This window comes from Hemicordylus capensis, chromosome 2, assembly GCF_027244095.1.
Source record: "Hemicordylus capensis ecotype Gifberg chromosome 2, rHemCap1.1.pri, whole genome shotgun sequence".
NCBI classification, from domain to species: Eukaryota; Metazoa; Chordata; class Lepidosauria; order Squamata; family Cordylidae; genus Hemicordylus; species Hemicordylus capensis.
In genome coordinates this window covers 53,194-76,261 of record NC_069658.1, presented here as the reverse complement: position 1 = coordinate 76,261, position 23,068 = coordinate 53,194, and the positions used below count along the sequence as shown (strand labels likewise).

The window sequence follows — 23,068 nt, the reverse complement described above, 5'->3', positions numbered from 1 at the left end:
AAAAGCACCCGTGTGGCAGCAACCCACCCTGCCCCTCCTCGAGGAGCCCCGCCCAGCAGGGTTTCCGGAAGATCTTGCTACGGCTTCCGTGTCGTTGCTCATGCTCAGTCCCCATTTGTAGCCACTCCGTTGCCCATACCTTGAAGATGTCAACTAATTGCAACACTGCGGAGCACACAACTCTCCTCGCTAGTTCTGAAGTTCTGAACGAGCCTAAGAGCTCCTGACAGGTTTCCGAGAGAGAGTGAGCATTCTTGCCAGCACTCAAGATGTAGGAGGTAAGGGCACTGGCTTCCGCTGAAAAGATGGCGCCTCGTTTGACCGTACTGAGCATGCTCCTAGGCTTATGAGCATGCTCAGATGCACCGGGCAGGGCTCCTCGAGGGGCAGGGCAGACTGATGCCACACCGGCTCTCCGAGGCCAGGCTTAGTCCGCGCGCTGGCAGTTGGGCCCAGAGCCAGTCTGCAGGCTAGGCAGGCTAGGCGGGGAGCGGCTGGGCTGGGCTGGGCTGGGGAGCCGAGAGGGGCTGGGAGGCACAACTGCGCTCCCTTCAGTCTCCAGACCGGACCCCAGAGGAGGCTCCGCCCGCCCGCCCGCCCGCCCGCAGATGCCGGCTTGAGCCCCGGGAGGAGGCGTCTGAGCGCCCCGGCCCCTCCCACGGGCTGTGAGGCTGCCTCAAAGAGAGCAAAGAGGCCTGGGGGTGGGGTGGGGCGCTTGGCGGGAGCCCTCTTGAGACGCCTGGGTTGTCGCAAAGGCCTTCCGGGAAGATGCCTCTGGTTTTATGCCACCTGGCTGAAAAAGAAGAGACCCTCCGTGGAGACCAGGACTCGTGGCTGTGAGGGGTCTTGAAAGCAGATGGCTGCTGCCACCCCGCCTGATCCGGGGGCCCCGGCCTGGTAAGGAGCAGCACAACTTCATTCTGGCCACCTCCCGTTTCCTGCTTTCCTACAGTCTTTTCTGTGTTAGAAATCTTTTCCAAAACCCAAGACTCTTCCGTTGATGCTCCAAGGCCTTGATTAAATGAGACTCACGTGTACGTTGGGTGCTCGGGCTTCTGAAACGTCTCCTGTTCTTTAGGCTCACTGCCCATGCCTGGATCTATTCTATTCCACTCCCTGCACAGGACCTCCAGTGACTGTTGCTGGTGTGTGTCTTACGTTTCTTTTTAGAACGTGAGCCCTTGGGGGACAGGGAGCCATCTTATTGTTTGTTATTTCTCTTTGTAAACCGCCCTGAGCCATTTTTGGAAGGGCGGTATAGAAATCGAATTAATAATAATAATAATAATAATATTTCACCTCCTGTGGACACGTCAGTGTGGGGATTTCTGGGTCACCCAGGGTTGTTCTTCCCCTGAGAGTTTCAGAAGTGGGCAGCAGTCCTTCCTGAAAGCCAAACTGCTGTTACTCGCAAGTTGAGCCTTGGCAGAATGTCTTCTGGCTGTACCAGGGGTGTGCCCTGTGGCCGCCATGCACATCCCAAAGTGCCGTGTTCACGTCCCTAGTGCTCTTATACCTTCAGAGTGGTGGCACGCTGTTCTCCCTATCTCTGTCTCCTTTCTGTCTCTCTCTTACGAAAGACACACACACCTGGGGAAAGCGGGCAACCCTCAGTGAAATACCGACTGCTTCATTGAGGGGACCTGTCCTGAGTGTCATGGTGCTGATCCTTGCAGGTGGTATTGCTTTTTCCTCTACGATGGCTCAAAGGTGAAGGAAGAAGGGGACCCCACACAAGCTGGGATTTGCTATTTCAACCCCTCTCAGGTAAGGCCTCCTGTGCTGATCTGTGTGCTGCCCTCCATGGCTCATTCTGGCAGGGCCCGGCAGCTGGAGCAAACAAACACTTCTTCGCTTGGCTAGCGAACGTGTCCAGGTTAAAAAACCAAATGCTCCAGTATGGCCTGGATACAATTGCCCACTGACTGCCTCGCTGGATCTTGGGGAGGGTTCCGCCCCACCCCCGCCGCCTGCCCCAGTGAATGAATCTGCCAGTGCCCTCAGGGTGGTTTGTGCCCCTCAGGGTGAGAGGGGACTCCCCTCTCTCAGCCCTGCTCCGAGCTGGTGACTCTTGCTCCAGAGCACTTCAGTCACTGCATCACAGGGAGACTGCTGGGAGGGCAGGGGGCTGAGCTTGCGTTTGGGGAGAGAGCACACGGGAGGGAGGGGTCAACCAATGCCGGCTGCTCACACGAGCTGATCCCTGTATCTGAGGGCAAGATGAACCTCATCTGGCATGTTAACACTCGGACCTCTGGACCTCTTCCCCTCACAGACTCCTCCGGACCAGCAGGAGCTGCTGTGTGGACAGATAGCCGGCGTGGCCCGCTGCGTGGCCGAGATCTCTGGCTCACCGCCAGGCCTCATCCGGCTGAGGAAGCTCAAATTTGCCGTGAAAGTGGATGGAAGCTATCTCTGGGTGAGAGGGGGAACTGGCCGCCCAGGTAGCCACAGGGGCGAGCCTGAATGAGGTGCAGGCAGTTTCTGGCCAGAGCTCAGCAACCTGGGTGGGGCTGGTGGTGGAGCAGCTGCTCCTTAAGCCCTGTCGACAGCACACTGGCAACACATTCCTGAAAGGGGAGGCCTCTCAGTGGCTGCTGGTCATTCTCACGAAACCATTATACACTGCCTTGTTTCTATTTTAACTTCTTGATGATTATTAGTAGTAGTATTTATTATTTATTCAATTTCTAAACCACCCTTCCAAAAATGGCTCAGGGCGGTTTACACAGAGAAATAATAAATAAGATAAGATGGATCCTTGTCCCCAAAGGGCTCACAGTCTAAAAGCAACATAAGATAGACACCAACAGTAGTCACTGGAGGGGTCCTGTGCTGGGGCTGAATTGGGCCAGTTACACTCCCCCTGCTAAATAAAGAGAATCACCACGTTAAAAGGTGCCTCTCTGATTGTGCAATTGTTTCTTAACTGATCATTATGTCTCTGTTCTAATTCATTGTGATTCGCCCAGAGCTAACAGATGGGGCAGTATAAAAAGAGAATGAATAAATAAACAGAGCCTCCAGCTTCAGATATTCCTCTGATACACCAGTTGCGGGGGGCGGGGGGGTTGGCTTCACACTTTGTTCAGAGGCATCTGGCTGGCCACGTGGGGGAAGGCAGGAGGCTGGACTGGGGGTTCTCACCAAGAGGTTCTGCTGAGGAAGCCAGGCCCCCACTCAGGTGCTTAATGCTCCTTTCCGCCGCAGGTGCTGGGCTGCACTCCTGACCTCCCAGATGTCAGCTGTCGGCGGTTCCTGGAGCAGCTGATGGGGCTCTTCTATTTCTACAATGGGCCGGCCCATCAGGCTTACATGGTGATTGCTGGCTAAAAGCAAGGGGCAGTGGGGGGGGGTTCAGCTGCTTCTTGTGAGCCGGGGGTCAGCCCCAGACGAGCCTCTCTCTTTCTCCCAGGCCTCAACCCTTCCCCCACCACCCTCAGCCAGCTGAGTCCCCCCCCCCCCCCGATTCCTGGTGGGTCTGGCGCAATTTAGTCTTGAGGAGAAAATACTCTGCAAGTTCCTAGAGGCATTTCCGTCTTGGGATTGCTGCTTTATTTGTAGTTCAGAGCGGAGCCCTGGCATTCCCAGCAGCTTCCGGGACTGAGTCCTCGGCCCTCCTGCCTGGGAGAGCCCTCTCAGGTCTGGGGCCGGCTTCCCTTCTGAACAGGCACCTTCAGCCAAAGGGCAGGCCAGCAAGCCCGGTTGGGATGTGCCCACATCTGGAATAAACTCCTACCCAGAGTCCCTGCTTTGATGCACACACACACAGCCCTTGCATCTTCCAAGGTGCTGAGCCGGTCTCTCTGTCCCTCCCAGGGGCATCTGCAGGAAGTGCTGGGCCAGAAGTGGGAGATGTACGTGACTCACTTGCAGCGGAGCACCAGCAGTCTGCACCGGATTTTCAACTCCCTTTGGACTTTAGACAAAACCAAAGTAACTCCTCCTCACTGCAGCACTGCCTTGTCTCTGGCCCTTCTCTGCTGGTGGGAGGGTCCGCCCTCATACGCTGGGTTCAGTCTGGCCTGGGGCGGGGGGCCTCCACGGGAGAGGGCTGTGGTTCAGTCCCTGGCAGCACCGCCAGTTGAAGGGACGGGAGCAGAGGAAGCCGCCGCCACCGCCGCCTCCTTACGCGGAGCCAGGCGCTTGGTCCCTCGTGCTCAGGGCAGCCTAGCCTGAGGGGCAGCAGTGGCCCTCCCAGGTTCCAGGCAGAGAAGGGTCTTTCTTTCCCAGCTGCCAGGGCTTGGAGCAGGAAGCTTCCTCCTGCCAAGTGGATGCTCTGCCATGGAGCTATGGCGCATCCCCAATGCAGGGAGCTGGGAAAGGCTCTTTCCAGCCCCAGCAATTCAGGGCTTGATGGACCGGACATCTGCAGAGCCTTCGTGCAAGGCATGGAGAGCGCCATCTTGTGTCTCATGGCCGCCCTCCTCCTCCACTGCAGGTAGATCCTTTGCTCTTGCTGAAAGCGGCCCTGATCCTGCAGACCTGCCAGCGCACTCTGTACGTGCTGGCCGGGTGCATCCTCTACAAGGGGCTGTGAGTATCTGGGGTGGAGCTATCTGGACGTTGAGGGCTTCGCTGTGGTCTTCCTGCCCCATAGCCCCAAACATGCCCTTGGAAGGATTGGGCCATAGTCTATGGGCTCTTCAAGCCACCTCCTTGGTTGCGGGCTAGGCGGATCGTGGGCATTTCTGTCCTTCTCATCCTTCTCTCTCCCTCTCCTGCCCCGCCCCACCCCACCCACCCACTGCAGGATTGTGAGCACCCAGCTGCCGCCCGACCTCACCGCCAGGGTCCTGCTGCAGGAAGTGGAGCTGGAGGTAGGCTTCAGCTCAGCAGGGGCGGGTGGGCTTGGGAGACGCAGACTCCTCCCCGGGGGAAGAAATGGCACCTCTGTGCTCTGATCGTGAGTGTGGAATCATCATCATTAAATAACAATTTTTTTAAAGAGTCAGGTTTCTGATTCTCATGATGGCCGAAGGAGCCATGGAAGGTCTAATGAAAACTAACGAGCCAGCAGAGAGCAGGCCAGAGACTGGCTCGCCTGGACTCCTACCTGGCAGTCACGGGCACTGCTAGGCACCCCCCCACCCCCGTCTCTGTGGCTCCCCGCAGACAGCCAGTTCTTGGGCAATAGCACTCCGCTTCCATTTCAGGGCAGGCCGGAAAGTGAAGCTGTGCTGCAGGACCATGGTAAGCCATGTGGGGGTGGGGGCCAGGGCTGCATTCTGGGTGGATGTTGCCTCGGCAGGCGGCCTGATCCACAGGCGGAGCCCTGGCAAGAGACCTCTTTGTGGCTGAGGCCCCCTCCTTCTTGGGATCCTCCCCACAGCAGCCCCTTCCCCTCACTCCAGCTGTGCAGGAGCAGAGGATGCTTGCTCAGCAGTGAGGAGGAAATGGACTCTGTGAATGCTCAGAGGCACTTGCTTCATTCTGGTGAATTGTGCTCTGGGGCAGACAGCAAGGCTAACCCCTCACCATGGACAAGGGCTTAGACACATTCATGGAAGACAGGCCTGTCAGTAGCTGCTGTTCTAGATGGCGCTAGGCTGCCTCCAAGCTCAGAGGCGAGATGCCTCCGGATCCCAGATGCAGGGAGAGGGGGCATCTGGTGGGCCACTGGGGGAAGCAGCCCTGGAGCAGAGGAGCCACCCTGGGCCTGCTCCAACAGCCTGGCTTTCCTGACCTCCTCCTGGGGAGCTGGAGGCAGGCCTGGTCTCCAGGCATGGTTGCCTCGCCTCCTCCTCCTCCTCTTGGGCCTCTTCCTGCCTTGCTGGCCTCTGCTTCTGGGCAGAGAGGAGCTTTTCTCATCACAGGCCCATGGGGCACGGGGGCGGGGGGAGGATTGCCAGCCGCTTTCATCCCGAGGCGTGCTGCGGTTGAGGATATCCCTCTTGGACACTCTGCCCCCCCCCACACACACACTTGGTTGTGCCTGTCTGCCAGCGGAGCAGCTGCTGCGGTGCCCTTTTTAGGGATCCCTTCATGTCAGCGTCCTTCCTTACGAATGAGCATCCCTATTCGGCGCCATCCCCCACCTCCCTCCTGGAACTGCTTCGTCCCACAATGCACCAGGAAGGACGTGTCACCCCCGGTGCCTAAGGAAAGCAGCCAGCCCCAGAAGCCGGGAGGCCTGAATTCCCCCTCTCCCTTGGAAGGCATCGTGGTGGGGCGCATCCTGCCTTGCTGTGGGGCTCCAGCTCCTCCTCCCAGGCTGGTGGCTCCTCCGCACCCCTCGGCCTGGAGGGGCCTCAGCTAGAGGGCTCTGGGCCTGCTGCTGGCAGCCACTGGGCTTCCTTGGCCCCTGGGGAACACCCTCCTGCTTGGCCACCCTCTGAGCATCAGCAGCACCCCTGAAGGGGCTCTGTGGAGTGACAGAGAGCCAGAGGGTGGCTCCACCAGAGTGGTGCTTAACACGGGAAGGGAAGGACAGGCTGCTTCAGCCCCCCCCCCCCCCCGCTGATGGTCTGGGGGTGTCTATGACACGTGGGCTTCACCCCAGCGCGGACTGCAGCGGAATCTGCAGAATCCAGGCTGGACGGGGCCGGTGGAGAGCCGGGCTGGAGGCCTTCCTGCCATGTTCCCTAGGCTGCTTTTATGCTGCGTGTGTGTGTGTGTGTGTGTGTGAAACCATGTGCACTGCCCAGCGCGATGCGGATCAGGCGGTCTATGAGAAGCAAATGCCAGACTGGGCAGCTGCCTTGTGGCTCCTTCCCCCAGGAAGTGCTCTGCCAACTTCTGCAGGATCCCCCTTACCTCGGGGGGTCCAGATCACCCCTGTTTACCTCTCGGAAGATGAAGCCGCCGCCCTCCGGGACTTCCCTGTGGAGTGGATGCCCAGGTAAGAGGCAAAGGGGTCGGGCAGGGGGTCTTGCCGGTCTGAGCTTGTGGCTTCTTCTCAGCCGGGGCCGGGGCCACGTTCTACTCAGCGTCTTTGCTGCTGCTGCATCCTGTCAGCTGCTTGACCTTCATACGGTACCATCAGGGTGCTGCAGAAAAGATGGCGTCCGTGCCCCAGAGAGGGCAGTAAGTGTAGGCCCGCCAAATTCAGTATTTTCACACTCCAGGCTATGTTCGTCGTGAATAAGCAGCACTGAACCAAGTAAGAGACAAGTGTGATGGGGAGGGGCCCATCGCTCAGTGGCGGAGGAGCATCCGTTGGGCATGCCGAAGGTCCCAGGGCCACTCCCTGGCAAACCTCTCCCGGTAGGGCTGGGAGAGACTCCAGCCTGAGAACCTTGGTGAAGTGGCTGCCGGCCAGTGTAGATAGGACTGCCTTAGAGAGACCAAGGGCTTGACTCTGTTGCAGGCAGCTTCCCGAATTAGTTTTCTTTGACTAATTCAAGCTCCGGGAATTTCAGTGGGACTTAAACTTTTCCTTAACGTCCTGAGTCCAGAAGTTCTTTTTGTCTCCTCAGTCCCAGGGGGTTTCCTTGTATGGCCCTGAGTTCTCTAGTGCTCTTAGAAAGCAGCAGGGAGGAGGTGACTGAGGGGAGACAGGATATAGAACTAGGCATGGTGTGGAGAGACGGGCAGAGGGAGAACCTTTGCCTTCTCCCAACGCGACAACCAGAGGCCATCCCATGAAACTGCGGGCAACGGAGGGTCGACAGAAGGAAGTACTTACCCACACTACACTACGATCTATGGAACTCTCTGCCCTGGGATGTGGTGATGGCCATTGGCTTGGAGGGCTTTAAGCTGGGCTCAAAACAAATCCGTGGAGGGAAAGTCTATCCATGGCTACTGGCCCTGATGGCTATAGGCCACCTCCCGGTTCAGAGGCAGGAGGCCTGAATCCCAGTCGCAAGGGAGCAAAGGCAGGCGCGGGGAGTGGGGCGCCTTCATCTCTTGCCTGGGGGCCCCAGTGGGAAGTGGGCTGCTGGGCCTCCTTGGGCCTGGTCCAGCAGGGCTGCTCTTGTGTGCTGATGTCAAGGGAGGAATCCGTCTCTCTGCCCACAGCCGGCGTCAGGGGGGCCCTGCCGGCAGCCCAGAGGGCCCGTCGTGCTTGGGCAGGGCCAACGGGCCGGCCAGTGACGTGCCCGTGAGGATGGTCTTGTACACCCACCGCGTCCGAGGCTTGGTCCTTTGCCTTCTGGGCGAAGAGCAGTTGGCCGACAGCAGAGGCTCCGTGGAGGACGTGGTAAGGGGCTCTTGCTCTTCTCGCTCGCCCCCAGGTCAGCGTCTCAGAGGCCCTGGCTGGGCAGGGCACGCAGCCTCTGTGGCCGACCTGCCATTGGGGGGCCTTCTTCCCCACACGATGGCTTCCCTAGGTTGGCGGGGAGGGGTTGGCCGAGGGCCCCACCAGCATGCGCTCTGGGCTGGCCCTTGCAAGGTGTGGAGGCATCCTGCAGGGGTGCTCCGTGGCCCTGCTCCTCTGCCCATGCCCCCGGTGGGTGCCGCTGTCACCCGCTTGCAGTATCACAGCAGCCTGGCCTCTCTGAATGGCTTGGAAGTCCACCTGACGGAGACCCTCCCAAAGGACAGCCTCTCCTCGGCCAAGACCAGCTACGGCTTCGCCCACCACGATTCCATCCAGAACGTTCTCACCAGTGAGTGGAGGAGGGGGAGGGTTCTGCTCTGGGGACTCCTGTGACTGTGAAGTGCCAAGGCTGAGTGGAGCCTCCTTGTGCCAAGGTAGCATACCTTGGAGTGCCAAGTGCTGGAGGCAAACCGCTGAAGTATGCGTGGCCTCCACGGCTTGGAGGGCCGATCAGGCTGACCTGACCCCTGACACTTGTTGGGAAAGGTGAGGGCGAGTCGGGAGCTCTTGAGCTGCCTTGGACCGGGACGCGGCCCAGCACCAGTGGCCAGCGTGAGGCGTAGTGGCGAAGAGGCAGTGCTGGGAGTCTAGACTAGGTCCCCCGTCCCAATCTCCCCTCTGCTGCAGCCTCACCTAGTGCTCTTGGGCAAACCTCTCGCTGCTGTCCTCTGCACCATGGGGGTAATCATACAACAGCCCTCACAGGTAGGCCAAAAGGAAGAGGAGGGATTTGGGGATGCTACACAGCCCAAACAAAAATGGATCTGCAGCAGTGGCCAAGCTGCTTATCTGACCCCACACGTTACCACCTTCGAAGAGGCTGGGGGATGCAATGGGTGTGTATGTGTGCAGCTACTACAACCCCGGGGGACGGAGTGCAAGGGAGTGGCAGAGGGGCTTTTGCCCCACTCCCACTCCCTCGCCAGCAGCCGCTCTACTTGGGACCCCCCCTGGTCCGTCCCCCCCCCGGCCTCCTTGTGCTGCTTGCTCAATCAACTGGTGCCGCTCTCCCGCCTTCCCTCCCTCCAGCCAACTTCCTGCCCACCAGCAGCCCCCCGGACCGGCCCTTCCTGAGAGCAGCCAGCCTGATCCATGCCAGCTTTGACCAGCTGCCCACCGCATCGGAATTCACTGTCCGGTAAGGGGTGGCAGCCGGGGGTGACCTGCTGAGTGTGTGCGTGCTTGTCCTGAGCCTCCCCGCCCCCCTCCCGCCCCAGACCCTGAGCCTGGCCTGGAGAAACCCGTAGCGTTTGGGTGCCCCAGCATTTCTTGGTTTGTTTATGTATTTATTCACATTTTATCTCCCGCTCTTCCTCCAAGGAGCCCAGAGCGGTGTACTCCATACTTAACGTTTCTCTTTCACAACAACCCTGTGAAGTAGGCTAGGCTGAGAGAGAAGGGACTGGCCCAGAGTCACCCCGCTAGTCTCCTGGCTGAAGGGGGAGCTGAACTCGGGTCTCCCTGCTCCCAGTCCAGCACTCTCACCACGACCCCACGCTGGCTCTTTGGGACTTCTGTGGCCAGGCAGCGAGCTCATCTCACCCGCTGGGAGCCCGCAAGAGCCCGAGTGGCCGGGGAGGCCCCGCTTCCTCCCTGCCTGCTCACTGGGGCAGGGCAAGCCGCTGGCAGCGCTGCAGGAGGCAGAGGAAGCAGGCGGGCCTCACCTTCGCTCGGGGGGGGGGGGGGAGGCGCCTGCCGAGGGCCATGGTGTGTGAGTCCGGGCTGCCCCGGCCCCCAGCTCCAGGGGCGTGGTGGCCATGGCCCAGGAAACGCCCCTTGGACAGAGGAATGGGTGTGCTGGCTCACCTTGCCCTGCAGGCCAGGCCAGAGAGAAGCCCGGGGGCTTCAGCCCCAGCACCCCCCACCCCCCTTCTCCTGCAATGGGCATGTCCGTGTTGGAGGCGGCCGCTTTCCCCAGGCATCCTCTACCTCCCTGCAGCAGCGATGGGGCTAGCGCAGAGGCGCGCCGGCTCCCTCCCGGTGGGCCTTTGGGCTTTCATTGCTGGCACAGCATCCCCGCAGCCTGTCCTGCCTGCGGGGCCAGGAGGAAGGCCTGCCCCTCTGCTCCCCACACCTGCCCTGGCAACGAAGCCTCGGTTCATGCCACGCAAATCATGGCGTCTCTCCCCCCCCCCGCCCCCAGAAATGCCTCCACAGCCGTGTACGCCTGCCGGAATGCCATCCAGGAGACCTACTTCCAGCAGGGGGGCTCCCCGCTCCGCAACTCGGGCGTGCCCAACCCTCACGACAGCGCCTTTGGATTGCCCAGCAAGGCCAAGCAGAAGCTGCTCAAGCACGGCCTCAACCTCCTGTGATGAGCCAGCTGGGGAAGCGACACACCGCCGGGACACTGCGGGATGTGCTGCGGGCAAAGTGCCCCTCCCTCCTGGGGGGGGTGGGGTTCCTCCTGCGCTGCATCATGGGCCCTGACCGATGTCTGGCAGGGCAGAAGGAGTGGGGGCTGTGGGCATCACTGTGCCTCCTCGGGTACGTTCACTCCTTGGCCCAGCAAGACACTCTCTCTGCACGCCTGGCTCCCTTCCGAGCACAGAGAAGGGGGAGGAGCACCTGGTGATGGGTGCTGGCCGGCCAGCCCCCCACAGCAGCGGGGCAGATGGCAGCTCCCTTCCTCCGGGGCCTCCCACCTGGTGCGGTCCTCTGGGCACTCTCCAGGGACTCCCTGCCTCTGGGAGCAGAGCAAAGAGGAGAACTCTGGCTTGGCCTCCTTGCTGGGCTTCTTGTCTCTGCGTGACCGGCTTGGAAGTGGCAGAGCCCCGGCACCCATCGCTTCTGGCCAGCAGCCCCGGCAGAGCCAGGGGGGGCAGCCGGGACGGCTCTCGCCCTGCTTCAGGAAGTGCCGGCCTCCCCCCCAGCCGGCCCTGCCTTGGAACCCCCCCCCGCCCCCCGCAGCGAGCTGTGTCTCTTCCGCTCTGACTGGTCTTCTTGCCCGGCTCTCCGGCCGTGCCGCTGGGCCTCTCTGGCTCGGACGAGCAGGAGGGCATGTCTTCTCAGCCCAAAGGTGCTCCCAACCCTTGTCGTCGTCCCTTCTGCGGAGGGGTGAGCTGGGCAGGGGTGCTCCAGGGCCCCCTTCCAGACTCCTTGAGCTCCCAGCCTCTGACCGGGGTGGAGCCGGTGGCTGCCTCCGCTCCCCCGGCTCTAGGCCACCCCCGTGTCCTTTCCTGCAAACTGCAGTTCAGTCCGAAATCCGCAGAGAGGGCAAGGAGGGCGAGGGCCTGGCAGCAGGCGGCGGGGCCGGAGGGGAGACCATCGCGGGGCCGGCTCAGACCTTCCGTGGGGCCTGGCCCAGCCCCGCTCAGCCCCTCCCTTCCGTGGAAGCAGCCACTGCCCAGCCTGGACCCAGAAATGGGCTTTCCCCGCTCACCCCCGGGCCCCAGGGGAGTCGGAGGAAAGGGGCCCTGAAGGTGGCGGCCGTGACAGCAGGCACACGGGCGGGCGGCTTGTTTTTGGAGCCAGGCCGGGGTGTTTGCCTGGCAACCAAGGCAGGGAACCAAAACACCCGCTAGGGCTGCCGCTGCTGCCTCCATCAAAGGCCTGGCTGCTGGCGGCACCAGAAGGAGTGTGCGCACACACACCCACACACACACTGGTGGAAACCGGCTGGGAGGAGCCCTGGGGGGCGGTGGAGTAGACAGAGCCCCCCCCCAACGCCCCTCTGGGAGGGCAAGATGTGATCCCAGGGCCTCCTCCTCATTCCGTCTCTTCCCGTCGCCTTGCCCCTTGCTTTCCAGAGGGCGGCCTGGCTGAGGGTGTGGGCTCGGGACCAGGCAGCCAGGGCTTGATGGGATTCCAGAAGGCAGAGGCCGGCTCCTCCAGGCGTCCCGGAGTGAGAGCAGGAAAGCCCCCCCCGCCCCCCCCGCCACAGTGCAACCGTGTGGCATGGAGCATGCACGTTTGGGGGGGTGTACCTCAAAGTGCATCTTTGGAGGTGTGTAAAAGTAAAAGGGCGTTTCCACCTGTTGCTGCTGCTTCTCTTTCCTGTTGTGACGGAAACTTCTGCGCTGCCCCAAACCCTCCCGCAGAAGCCTCCTGGGGCCCCAGGCTGGTGTGCCTGTCCCGCATGGCCACGGATCGTGGCCTCCCCCACCCCGCCCCCCAGAGCCTCGCACACAGCTCGGTCTTTGAGCACAACTGCTTTATTGGAGAGCCTTGGCTGTCGCTGGCACAAATGTTACGGAGCCATCACACGCTTCACGGGGCTGTCTTGCTTGGGTGCAGGACTCCTTCCAGCCACTCAGTCGGGCGGGGGGGTGAAAAGTCATGCATGGCCGTCTCCCCCCCCCCCCCTGCTCTGTCCTCCACAAAGAGGGTGAGTATGAAAGCTAGTCCTGGCAGTAGAAGGCCAGATGCCTCAGCCGCCAGTGGCTCCCAGAAAGAGGGCACAAGTGGGCGCCCAGCAGCCCCCCCCCGCTGGTAACCCAGCATGCCCAACGCCATCCTCCCTCCCCCAGTAAGCACTGCAGCTGCTGGACACCCTGATGCAAGAGCAGAAAGCAGGGGGCTGGAGCCACAGAGACAGAAGGCACAAAGCAAGCCGGTGCAAAGCTGAATAAAAGGGCTCAGCCGGGGAGGGTCCTGCATCTCTCGTTCTGCACTCGAAAGGCTCTTCCCCCCCACAAGCAGCGTGGAGACACTGGACAAGGCCTCTGCTGCACTGCAGCCATGGGGGGGGGGGGGTTGCTGGGCTGTCCTGAGCACCAGCCAGTAAGGAGCTGGGTCCTACCCACCCCCCAATCTCCTCCTTCTGTGAGTTCTTCTTGCCGGGGGCGGGGGGTGCCACAGGAAAGGTGACATGGCTACATTCATTGAGAAGAAACCCCGAGGGTTGTTCTCAGACTTGAAGCTCTGGACACTGCAAAACACAGGGAGCAACACCACACACACACACACACAACAGTGGCACTGTGCCTTTAACCACAGAGTGAAAGGGGGGCAGGGTGGGGAATGGTGGTGCCCCCCAAGCCCCTCCCTCCCTCCCCCTGAGCAAAGGATGGAAAGAAGACTGCAGATGGGGTGGGGACATTTCCATGTACAAAAATGTACATATTCCTGTACCAAAGTCAGGTGCAAGGAGCAAGCCCCACACCCTGTGTGTGTGTATGCGCGCACATGGCTGCACCAGGACGGGCAGGTTCAGGGGGTCCCGCTGGGCCAACGGCCTGCCCCCCAGCCTGCTACGCCAGGGAGATCACCTCATCGTCCTGGAGCGAAGATAAAATCCAGGGCCTGGCGCTCAGCAGCAGCCACGTTGGGGTGCCACAGGTCCACCATGAAGACAGCGCGGGGGCCTTCCTCAGTCACACCTGGGGGAGCAGAGCAGCAAGGAGGGGGTGAGCCCCCAATCCCAAGGGGCTCCTGGGCAGCCCTACCAAGGGGAGCCCACCGGCAAGGAGGACCCTCCCACCGCGGGCATGGCTTGCTGAGGACGAGATGTCCAGGAGCTGCTGCCAACATGGAGGAGCATTTGGCAGCCACTGCCAGCTGGGCACCAGCTAGGCCTTTCCAGCCGGGGGGTGGGGTGGGGTGGGGTGGGGGGCATGCAGCAGGACTTGCCTCCGTGGAAGGCCGTGTGCAGGAAGGAGTCGTCGAAGAGGAGGCAGCGCCCTTCGGCCCAGCACTGGGGCTCCCCGCCCACCACCAGCTCACAGTTGCTGGGCGTCTTCAGGCCTGAAGAAGAGAAGGAAGAGACCCCTCAGGAGCGAGGAGAGGAGGGCCGGGCCGGCCCCTCCGCACCTCTGGAACCCCTGCAGCTCAGAGGGGCTGCTCTTCTGGAGCCGGCCCCTCTCAGCCAGCCCCCGCTTCCCACCGTGGTCAGCTGGTGGCTTCCAGGCAGCTGAGAGAGCAACTGCTCTCTCTTGCCCTCTCCAGGTAGCCTGCCTTGGAACAGGGAGGCTCCGGAGCTCGGTAGATTGTTTTAGTCCTTTGAAAACCAGAAGCCACCTGAGCTCATGACCTCGCAACCTCAGGGGCAGCCAGGCCCCCTTCGGAGCGGCCCTGAGGGAAGGCAGGTGCGCAAGCAGCAGCAGCAGCAGCTCCAGGCGGCAAGCAAGGCCTCCTCGATGGCTGCCATGGCGGCGGCAGCAGCAGCCCAGCAAGCGGCACAAGCTGGCCTGAGCATGCAAGGAGAGTGACTCTCCTCTCCAAGGAAAGCAGCTCCTTGGCCTGCAGAGAAGGAGCACACTTCCCTGCAAGGGGGTGCAGGCAACGGAGGAGGAAGGACACGTGGGCCGGGAGCCCTATGGGGAGCCACAAGCCACCCAAGCTGGGCTGACAGCAAGGCTTCCCGGCACTGGCCACCAGCCCTCCTCTTTGCTCAGCTGGATGGGCGACCCACAAGCCAGCTGTGCCAGGTGGGGAGGAGCCGGGCAGCACCGCTTCCGCCTGGGGAGGGAAGGGCTCCAAGAGAGCCGCCTGGAGGCAACCGAGCTGCTTAGAAAACACCACTTCAGCTCCCACAAGACCATGAGAAGAGCCAGGCTCGACCAGACCCAAGAAGGCCACTCGAGTGCAGGCCCCCCCTGCATTTCTCACAGGGAGCCCCCCCCCCCGCAGCTGTGCCTAGGGAGCCCTCAAGCAGGAGATGAAGGCAACTGCCCTCCACTGCGGTTGCTCCCCGACAGGTAGACTGCCCCTGAACATGGAACTCTGTAATGGCTAACGGACGCCTCCTCCTTCCCAGATTTGTCTCGTCCCCTCCCCTGCCCCGGCACAAAAGCCACCAAAGTCACTGGCCATCACAACTCCTACCACTACGATTATTGATCTAGCACTCGTCAATAACCATTCATAGTGATTTCCATAGGGAAATAATACATGAAGCTGCTTCCCTGTTCCCTAAAAGCTCACAATCTAAAAAGAAACACCAGGGAGATAGCAGCAACAGCCACGGGAGGCATGCTGTGCTGGGGGTGGCTAGGGACAGTTGCTCTCCTCCTGCTAAATACGAGAGACTCGCCACTCGAAAAGCTGCTTCTTGGCTTAGTTTGCCAAGAACGGCTAATTACCCATTGCTACATCTGGCGGCAGTGAGTTCCGTACATTCATGCATGCTGCATCGCGCGAAGGAGTCCTTGACTTTGGGCTGCCCTGAATCTTCTGTTCATCAGTGTCACAGAGTGACTGCTATTATGAGAAAATTCATGTTTCTCTCTATCTGCGTTCTTCATGCCACACAAGACTGTGTTAATGAACTGCCGGAAGAGCCAACACAGAGGGCGCGAGGGAGCTCCAGAAACGGGGCACCTACCCAAGTGGCAGCGGAGGCGGATGTTGGTCGGGCCGTAGTGCTCTGTGATGACAGTGCCGGGGGTCAGCACGGAGATGCAGGCGTTCCCAAAGACGTTGTTGCCGATGCAGGTGCGGAGGCTGCCCAGCAGGCGGTAGGTCCGCGGGCACTTGCGGCAGTTCCGGGGCACACAGGCCCCCTGGTTGACCAGGTAGAAGGTCAGCCACTCCCCGCTGGGCGTGCTGTTGACCTTCCAGCCCTGGGGCAAGCTGCAGTTGGAGAAGGCCTTGTAGAGGGCCTCGAACTCGCCCAGGATGGTCTGGAAGTTGTGTTCCAGCAGCTCCACGTCGTGCTTCTGGGCCTCCCGGGAGAAGTAGGGGGTGGTTGGCAGGTCGGGCAGGAAGAAGACCTCTGGCTTCTGGATGGAGGGGCGGCCATTCAGGTAGCGGCCCTGCTCGCGGATGCCCTTGTGGATGCGGCCCATGCCCGCCCAGGAGTAGCGCTTGGCGTACTCCTGCAGGTTGTGATACAGCTTCTGGTTCAGGCCGTCGCTGTGGGCGCAGCGCACGCACTCTGGGGAGTGGCAGTGGGCGTAGCCGTTCTGCAGGCCGTTGGCGTCGGAGCCCTGGATGAGCGAGTTCACCATGACAAACGGGCGGGGCTGCTCTCGCCCAACGTGGTAACAGTACCACACAAAGAGGGTGAGGAGGAAGGCCACCGTGCCCAGTGCCGTCGTGTCGCAGTCCCGCACGGACTGGATCCCCGTGCCGATCAAGTCCCGCAGCCCGTCGAGGGACCCGCCCCAGCTCATCAGCCACTCCAGAGGCATCGTGGGGACGCTCCTGTTCTCGGGCAGCCAAAGAAGAGCCGAGTGGTCAGTCCTGGAGTCCTCCACGGGCACCCGTCCAGCACAGGGGAGCCGGGGCCTGCGAGGAGAAGCCGGCCATTGGCCAGCACTGGCAGGGAATCCCGGAAGGTGGCGTCAGTGGAGACAGTTGTGGCTACTGCGCTTCACCCCCGATGTGTGCCGCTGGGGGAATCGGAGACATGCACACAAAGGCTTCGGGGCGATCATCCTGCAAGATGGGTTCTGGGGAAAGAAGAACCCAGAAGCGCCGGTGGGATGCTATGTTCAGGCCAATGCGTCCACACTGCACATTCAAACCACTTCCAAGCCCATGACTGTGGCTCCCCACGAGGACACCTCTGGAAACCGAAGCCCAGTGAAGCCGATTCACTTTTGTGATGTGGGGTTCAAGGCCAGTGTCTTCGGCTCTTGGGGAGTTTCTTTCCACAGAGCAGCATATTTTGTCTTTTTGGGGCCACAGACGGAATCGGGCCACATCCAGGCCAGGCCAGGCTCAGGAGAAGCCAGCTCAGTGGCTGGCCTGCTGTCTGTTCCCGTTAGAGGTTCTGAAAGGAAAACAGGAAGGCGGACTGAGCTGAGGGAACTGTCTTTTGGGCATGCCTCCCTCTTCCCATTCTGAGCTCAACAGGGCCGACCTGCCGCAGAAGGGAGGCAGCCGGGGTAGGCAGAGGAGTCGGCCTCTGGTCCCCCGGCAGAGGAACAGAGGGTGTCCCAAGCAGGCCCTGCCAGTCACACTTGGGTAACTGGTTACAACCAATGCCCACAGAGGCTGGGAATTTGCTCAGGGTCGGGGAAGAGAATGAGTGACTTCCGGGGCTGCCTGCTGGGAAGCTGGGCCCAAGATGAGGGCTCTGGTGCTGCCCTCCTGCACCCAGGAAGGCCTCTGAAGCCAGAGCGCCCAGGATGGACAGAGAAGCGTCACGCCAACCCTGCTCTGAAAGGCCATTGTGACTGGGGGTGATGGGAGTTGTAGTCTGGGGCTTCAGGCTTGGGAATCCGTGCCTTGGAGGACACACAAGCAAAACCCTTCCCCATCGTGTGTCCTGCATTCAGGAAGGCTCAGCTCAGGCATAAGTGGCGGACGGGCGGGGGGGGGGGGCAGCAAAGATAGTCAGCTGGAGCTCCACACCGATCCTGCTGCCTCCCCTTCCCTGCTGCGGGGGGGCAGGTTTGGTTCTTGGGCAAAAACGGCCCCCCAACCCTAACTGGCAGCTCCCTTGTCCCCTCTGGAGCCCTTGTGCCTCTGTGGAAAGGCTCTTGGCCAACGGGGCTCCCTGCCAACACCGGCCGAAGCAGGAGGAGGTGCGGAGCTGGTGGCTGCCTAGAGGACCAGAGTCACAATCATGAGGAGGGTTGCATCTGAGCTCATCTGGGCACCCCATCTGGATGCCCTGCCTGGCCTCTCTGTCTGCTTTGGGCCGCCTCTGCTCCCAGCAGAGAGAGAGGAGGAAAGAAGCCCCCCCCCCCAACTGCACGGGAGTTGCTGGGCACGAGAGGCAGCCCTGGTGACTGGCGAGGAAGCTCCCAGTGGCAGCCAAGGGTGTTATGTAAGGAGGGGGGGGCGAGCAAGGAGGAGGCGCAGATGCTGCTGAGTGTCACCGGAGGGAGGGAGGGAGGGAGGGAGGGAGGGAGTGCCAAAGCAAGGCTGTCCTGCTCTCCAGGAAACCGTGTGGCGGCGGCGGCGGCGAGAGCCTCTGGCAATCAGCAAAGAGTGCTGGGGTCAGGCAAGCAGACAGTTCCTGGAGCACTGGAAGAGAGCCAAGCCTCTGCCTGCAAGGCCCGTGGAGGAGGAGCGTGGACACCCCCGGCTCAAGCGATCCTGGCCACAGAGAGCCAGGGACAGGCTGCAGCAGGCAAGAAGCAGAAGAAGAGTGTGCCTCTGAGCATGTGTAGGGAGCCGGCGTGATTCCCCAGCAGGCCTGAGCCCCACTCATGCCCAAGCAAAACAGTCACCTCACCCCCACCAGAAGCCACCTCTGTGGTCTGCCTGCCCTCACATCCCTGGTCCAGAACCAGTGCCCGGCACATGTGCTCAACATTGAAGCAATGCGCCTGAGCATGAGGAGTGGAGTGCTCTCCTAACCCATCAAGTATTCAGGATGGAAGAAAAGGGGGTTGGGAGTTCCTAGCAGACCTGACAACGATTCCATCTGGCCCTGTTGCTTGGACAACCTGGAGGGTCCTCTAGCATGGCTTGCATGCCTTCAAGGCAGGGCCAGATCAGTTCCTTGGGCACCCCAGATTGAAGGTGCCTGCTTCACCCTCCTGAGGGGGGCCATGGGGGTTTCTCCCCAGCCCCCTGGCAGGCCACTACTGGTGAAGGATGCCTGCCGCCCCACCAGCAGGAGCAACCAGCCTGCAAGGGCCGGGACGCCCCAAGGCCCAGCCCTAGGTCCTGGGAGCCTCTGAGAACGTGCAGAGCGCCTTCCCGTGCTTCCAACTGGCCTGGGCCAAGAACTCTTCAACAAGGGGAAGGCGCTACCTCCCAGGGTAACCTTACCCCACCCCCAGCCCTCCGCTTCCTATTTAAGCACTTGAAATGCGGAGCCTAGCCTCCGTTTTCTGCTCGGATGCGCGTGGCAGGATGCGGCCAGAGGTTTTGCCGAGCAGCGCCCAGCAGGCCACCAAACTGCCCTCCTCTGCCCCCAGTGCCTGCCGCCACTGGGGCGGGGGTCGCTGCTGCCTTGCCCAGGCCAATCGATGAGGCCCACGGAATCTGGGGCGGCTCTCGCAGGGCGGGGACTCCTCCTCCAGTCCTCCAAGGAGCCACCCAGCCCCTCCTGCCCGCGCGCCCATCTCAGGACCAACCAACCTGCTGCGCGGGGGCTGCTCGCCCGCCCGGCCCTCCTCCTTTTTCCTGCACAGGGCACCGCTGCCTGCGCGGCACGACGGCTGAGCTCTCCTCGGTGGCTCCTGCTCGGCAGCAGCGCGGACCGCAACTCCCAGCGGCCCGCCCGTCCGCCGAAGGCGCGGGAGGGGCTGGCAGAGCCAGGGGCCCGCCACGGAGAGCGAGCGCTGCGCGAGCCGAGTCGTCTTGCGCGCCGGGCGGGCTAGCGGTGTCGCGGCACTGCTGCTCGCCTTGCGGCCAGGGCGCCCGCCCGCCTTGGAGAGGTCCCCCCACCCCCGCCGCCAAGAGCGCCCTACACACAGCCCTGCCCGTTGCGGGGCTCCTTTGGGACTCCGGCACATCCTCTCGCTCACCCCGCAAGGGCTGGGCAGGATGAAGGTGGGGGGGGGAAGGCTCAGTCTCTGGAAGGCCTGTTTTCCAAAGAGGTGTGGGGCTGCTGTTGGCGGGGTGCTGCGGGGAGGCACGGACCCAGCTCGGTTTCCCAAAAGGGAGAGAGGCCGAAGCCTGCGCGGGGAACCCTTGGGAAGGCGTCCTGCTTTTCCATGCGGGGGGGGGGGGATAATCTGCTGCTGCCCAGGGCTAAATGATAGGCGCTCTGCTCATGCTCAGAGGTGCTTTTTCATGCAATGCTGCTTTGCATCAGTTTCTTTAAGAGAATGAGTGGGGGGGAACTGGTGGTAAGTGTGCGGTGGTCGGAGGAGAAAGAGCAGGGCAGGCAGGAACCTGGAAGGGCCTTGCTGTGGCTCGCCAAAGGTTCCTCTGGCTTCACAGCCAGTTTGGAAACGGACAGAAGCATGCCGGGCTGTGGACCCCCACCGCTGGTGTTGAGGGATTCTGCTGCCTTTTGTCCCTGGAGGCTCCCTGGAGCGCTCCTGCTTACAAGCCCGCCTTGACCGGCTTCTCCCTCACCCTCCCCAAGCATTGAGCCTCCCCTTTGAAGCCAAGGAAACCGGTGGCTCATCTGGTGGTGAGGGCACGGCAAGCTCCTTAAATGAACTGTGCAGCCAGAGGTTTTCTTTTGTAAATCCCACACGACCCCTAAGAGCCTGGTGATTGCTGCTGCTGCTGCATGTCTGTCTCTCTTCCATTCAGCTCCCCTTCACCTATGCCTGCCTGCCCCAACTTCTGGTAGCCTGCCTGGGGCTTGTGGCAAGCTGTGGTGCGTAATCTACATCTTCCTAGCTAGAAGGGGGGGGAGGGCATAGTTAGGGGAAAGAGGATTGTGTTCATCCCTCCCTCCGATGGCCCTTTGGGGTGAGGGAGATAATGAAGAAAACAGGGAGGGTTGGAGATGGGGGGGGACCCTCAGGGGCTGGGGTGGGGGTTTCTTTGAAACCATCCACTCAACTATAGCTTCACCCTACAGTGCAGGGGGTGTGCTCCTATACCTACGGGGTGGGGGTGCTCCTCTCAAGAGATTTCCCCCTTTGGGCTGTCCCCTTCTGTTCTCTCTGAACACTTAGGCCTCCACACCTGAAGGAAAGTCATTGGCTGAATCGGATACTGCTCCCATTGGCTATCCCCCAGACATCATTTTAAAAGCTGCTCTGCAGCCTTTTCTTTTCTTTTTGTGCTAGCAGCATGGTTCCATCTGGATTCAAGTGGCATTATTGCCCATTATTTTTCCTTAGAGAGCAGTCTGAAAGTCAGCCTCTATGGGAGAGAGAGTCTGGCTGCCAATGGTGGCAACTCCTCTTCTCCCCTTTGGACGTACTCTGGCCTTACTAAAGAGTAAGCAGAGCGGAGGGCCCCAGAACCTGTTCTCAATGCCAGGGATTCAGACCCAAACCATGCGAAGCCACAAGGAAGGGTGCCCCTAAGAACATGCAGAGTGCACTCCATCCAAGATTTCTGCCAGTGGTTTCTAGGTGTGTGGAGTGGCTTCCAGTTGCAGGACATAAGCAGGAAACCTGAAGCCTCGTTTCAGAAGGGTAAGCAGTGTGGGTGACGCGTGAGCCACGTGAAGGGCAGGAGCCCCTTTCCCGGGCGGGGGGGAGATGCCACACCTTCTGCCCCTCACAGATCCCCCCTCCAGTGAAGTCTGACACTCAGACTGCCCATACTTTGCCTTCAGATCGCAACCAGCAGTGAGTGAACATTCCCCAAAGGCTTCCAGCCCCTCTTCAAAACTGTTCCAAAGGATTGGGGCCGCTGTGCAGAAGGCGCTGTATGGACTCCCCACTGTCACACTACTAGCATGGAAAGGGCTCTACAGAAGCCCCCCTCCTCTGCATTCGTGGATGCTTAAAAAGTGACACACACCCCCCGCCCCTTGCGGGCTTGCTGTACTACAAGAGGAGAGCCCACTCTGTTGGCGGCAGCTGCCAAGGCCCAGAGGGAGCCAAGGGCAGGCAGGCAGACGCAGCCGCAGCAGCAGCGGGAGATCTTGCTAGGCCTGCCTGGTGCTGTGGGCAGCAGCAGCAGCAGCAGCCGCCACGTGGCAGGCTGGACTTGAGCTCTGATCCCGCTTTGGGGAGAGTCAGCCTCTCTGGCCAGGAGAGGAGTTAAGCACTCCCACCGACTGAGCCGCCTGCTGCTGCTGCTGCGGCTGCTGCTCCTCCTCTCGTCTTCCTGAGACGGGCAGCAGGGTGGCCGAAGCCCCCGCCCTCCTCCGCGGGAGGGGCTGCTGCTGGGGCCGGGGCTGCATCCTCACCTGGAAGGGGCCGTGAGCGGGAGGCTGCCGGGCAGCAGCAGTCGCCAGCCCCGCCTGGAGGGGCTCTTGCCGCCTGTCACGTCGTCTGTGCAGTGGATGGAGCCAGCGAAGGCAGCGTGGTGGAGTCGATGGAGGAAGGGTTGTCTCAGCTGCTCTCAGCCCCACCAATGGCCCCTGTAGTATCACTTTGTCATATTCATCAACGAGTGGGACACTGTAGGGTTTTCTGATAGGCTAGTTTGTTATTCTCCCCGACACCATCAGGTTTCAGTACTTCCTCCTCCTCTTTCCTGATAAACTTCCGTGTCACAGCTCATGCTCAGTCTCCTTCCTGCTCGCTTCTTGCCAGTTCTCTAGGCCTTTCACAGAAATTAACATTCATCCTTGAGATGCACCATTGTAGTCATTCTTCTTTAGGTTTCAGAGTAATTTTGTTACATAATTGCACATCCAATCACATGTGATTTTTTTTGCAGAATCTGGATTGCATCTCTTTGATATTTTAATCAGAAATGAAAATCTGATAGGGGTTTTTGGCAGAAAACGAAAAGGAGCTTCATTTAACCATACTAAGCATGCTCCAATGCTTTGGAGCATGCTCAGATGCATAGTGTACCACTCGTTGATGAATATGACAAAGTGATACTACACCGGGCCCGCCGCTGTCTCCGCTCTGCAAGCTGCGCAGTTCTGGGGGCCCCAAAAAAGACCAGGGGGGCTTCCCCCGTCCCTCGCTCTGGAGGAGGGCGCTGGAGCCCCGCGGCGGCGGCTGCAACAGTAGCTCCTTCAGCCCCCACTCCGGTTGTGTGTGCTGAGCATGAGCTGCCTCCACGGAGTGGGGGGAGGGGGAGCAGTTCCCTTGAATGAATGAAAGAGGGCAGAGCTCAGCCCGGCCTCTCTCCCTCTCCCCCTCTTACACTCACCTCCCCCTCTCCTCCCTCCCTCCCTCCCCCTTCCCTCCCCCTTCCCTCTCTCCCCCTTCCCTCCTCTCCCCCCTTCCCTCTCCCCCCTTCCCTCCCCTTCTCTCTCCCCCTTCCCTCCCCCTTCTCTCTCTCCCCCTTCTCTCTCTCCCCCTTCTCCCTCTCCCTTCCCTCCCCCTTCCCTCTCTCCCCCTTCCCTCCCCCTTCCCTCACTCCCCCTTCCCTCCCCCTTCTCTCTCTCCCCCTTCTCTCTCTCCCCCTTCTCCCTCTCCC

General features: G+C 61.1%; 2 protein-coding genes across 3 annotated transcripts; one reads left to right on the top strand and one right to left on the bottom strand.

Annotated features, from left to right (window-relative positions):
- Positions 1 to 368: 368 nt before the first annotated feature.
- On the top strand, positions 369 to 10,729 carry HPS4 (HPS4 biogenesis of lysosomal organelles complex 3 subunit 2). Of its 2 annotated transcripts, none has more exons than XM_053298981.1 (13): positions 369 to 897; positions 1,677 to 1,767; positions 2,276 to 2,419; positions 3,211 to 3,318; positions 3,832 to 3,936; positions 4,442 to 4,536; positions 4,754 to 4,820; positions 5,157 to 5,193; positions 6,721 to 6,841; positions 7,963 to 8,143; positions 8,420 to 8,552; positions 9,293 to 9,401; positions 10,407 to 10,729. In XM_053298981.1, exons 1-13 carry the CDS (start codon positions 857 to 859, stop codon positions 10,576 to 10,578), a joined length of 1,404 nt encoding a protein of 467 aa, XP_053154956.1. In that variant the 5' UTR covers positions 369 to 856; the 3' UTR covers positions 10,579 to 10,729. The 2 variants fall into 2 exon arrangements, with proteins under 2 accessions (XP_053154956.1, XP_053154955.1); XM_053298980.1 differs by having other exon boundaries at positions 3,820 to 3,936.
- A 1,669-nt stretch (positions 10,730 to 12,398) lies between these two features.
- Positions 12,399 to 22,779, bottom strand: ASPHD2 (aspartate beta-hydroxylase domain containing 2). The gene is made up of 4 exons (XM_053298982.1): positions 21,876 to 22,779; positions 15,528 to 16,919; positions 13,835 to 13,948; positions 12,399 to 13,584 (listed from the first exon to the last, which is right to left on the bottom strand). Exons 2-4 carry the CDS (start codon positions 16,333 to 16,335, stop codon positions 13,475 to 13,477), a joined length of 1,032 nt encoding a protein of 343 aa, XP_053154957.1. The 5' UTR covers positions 16,336 to 16,919; positions 21,876 to 22,779; the 3' UTR covers positions 12,399 to 13,474.
- Positions 22,780 to 23,068: the final 289 nt, after the last annotated feature.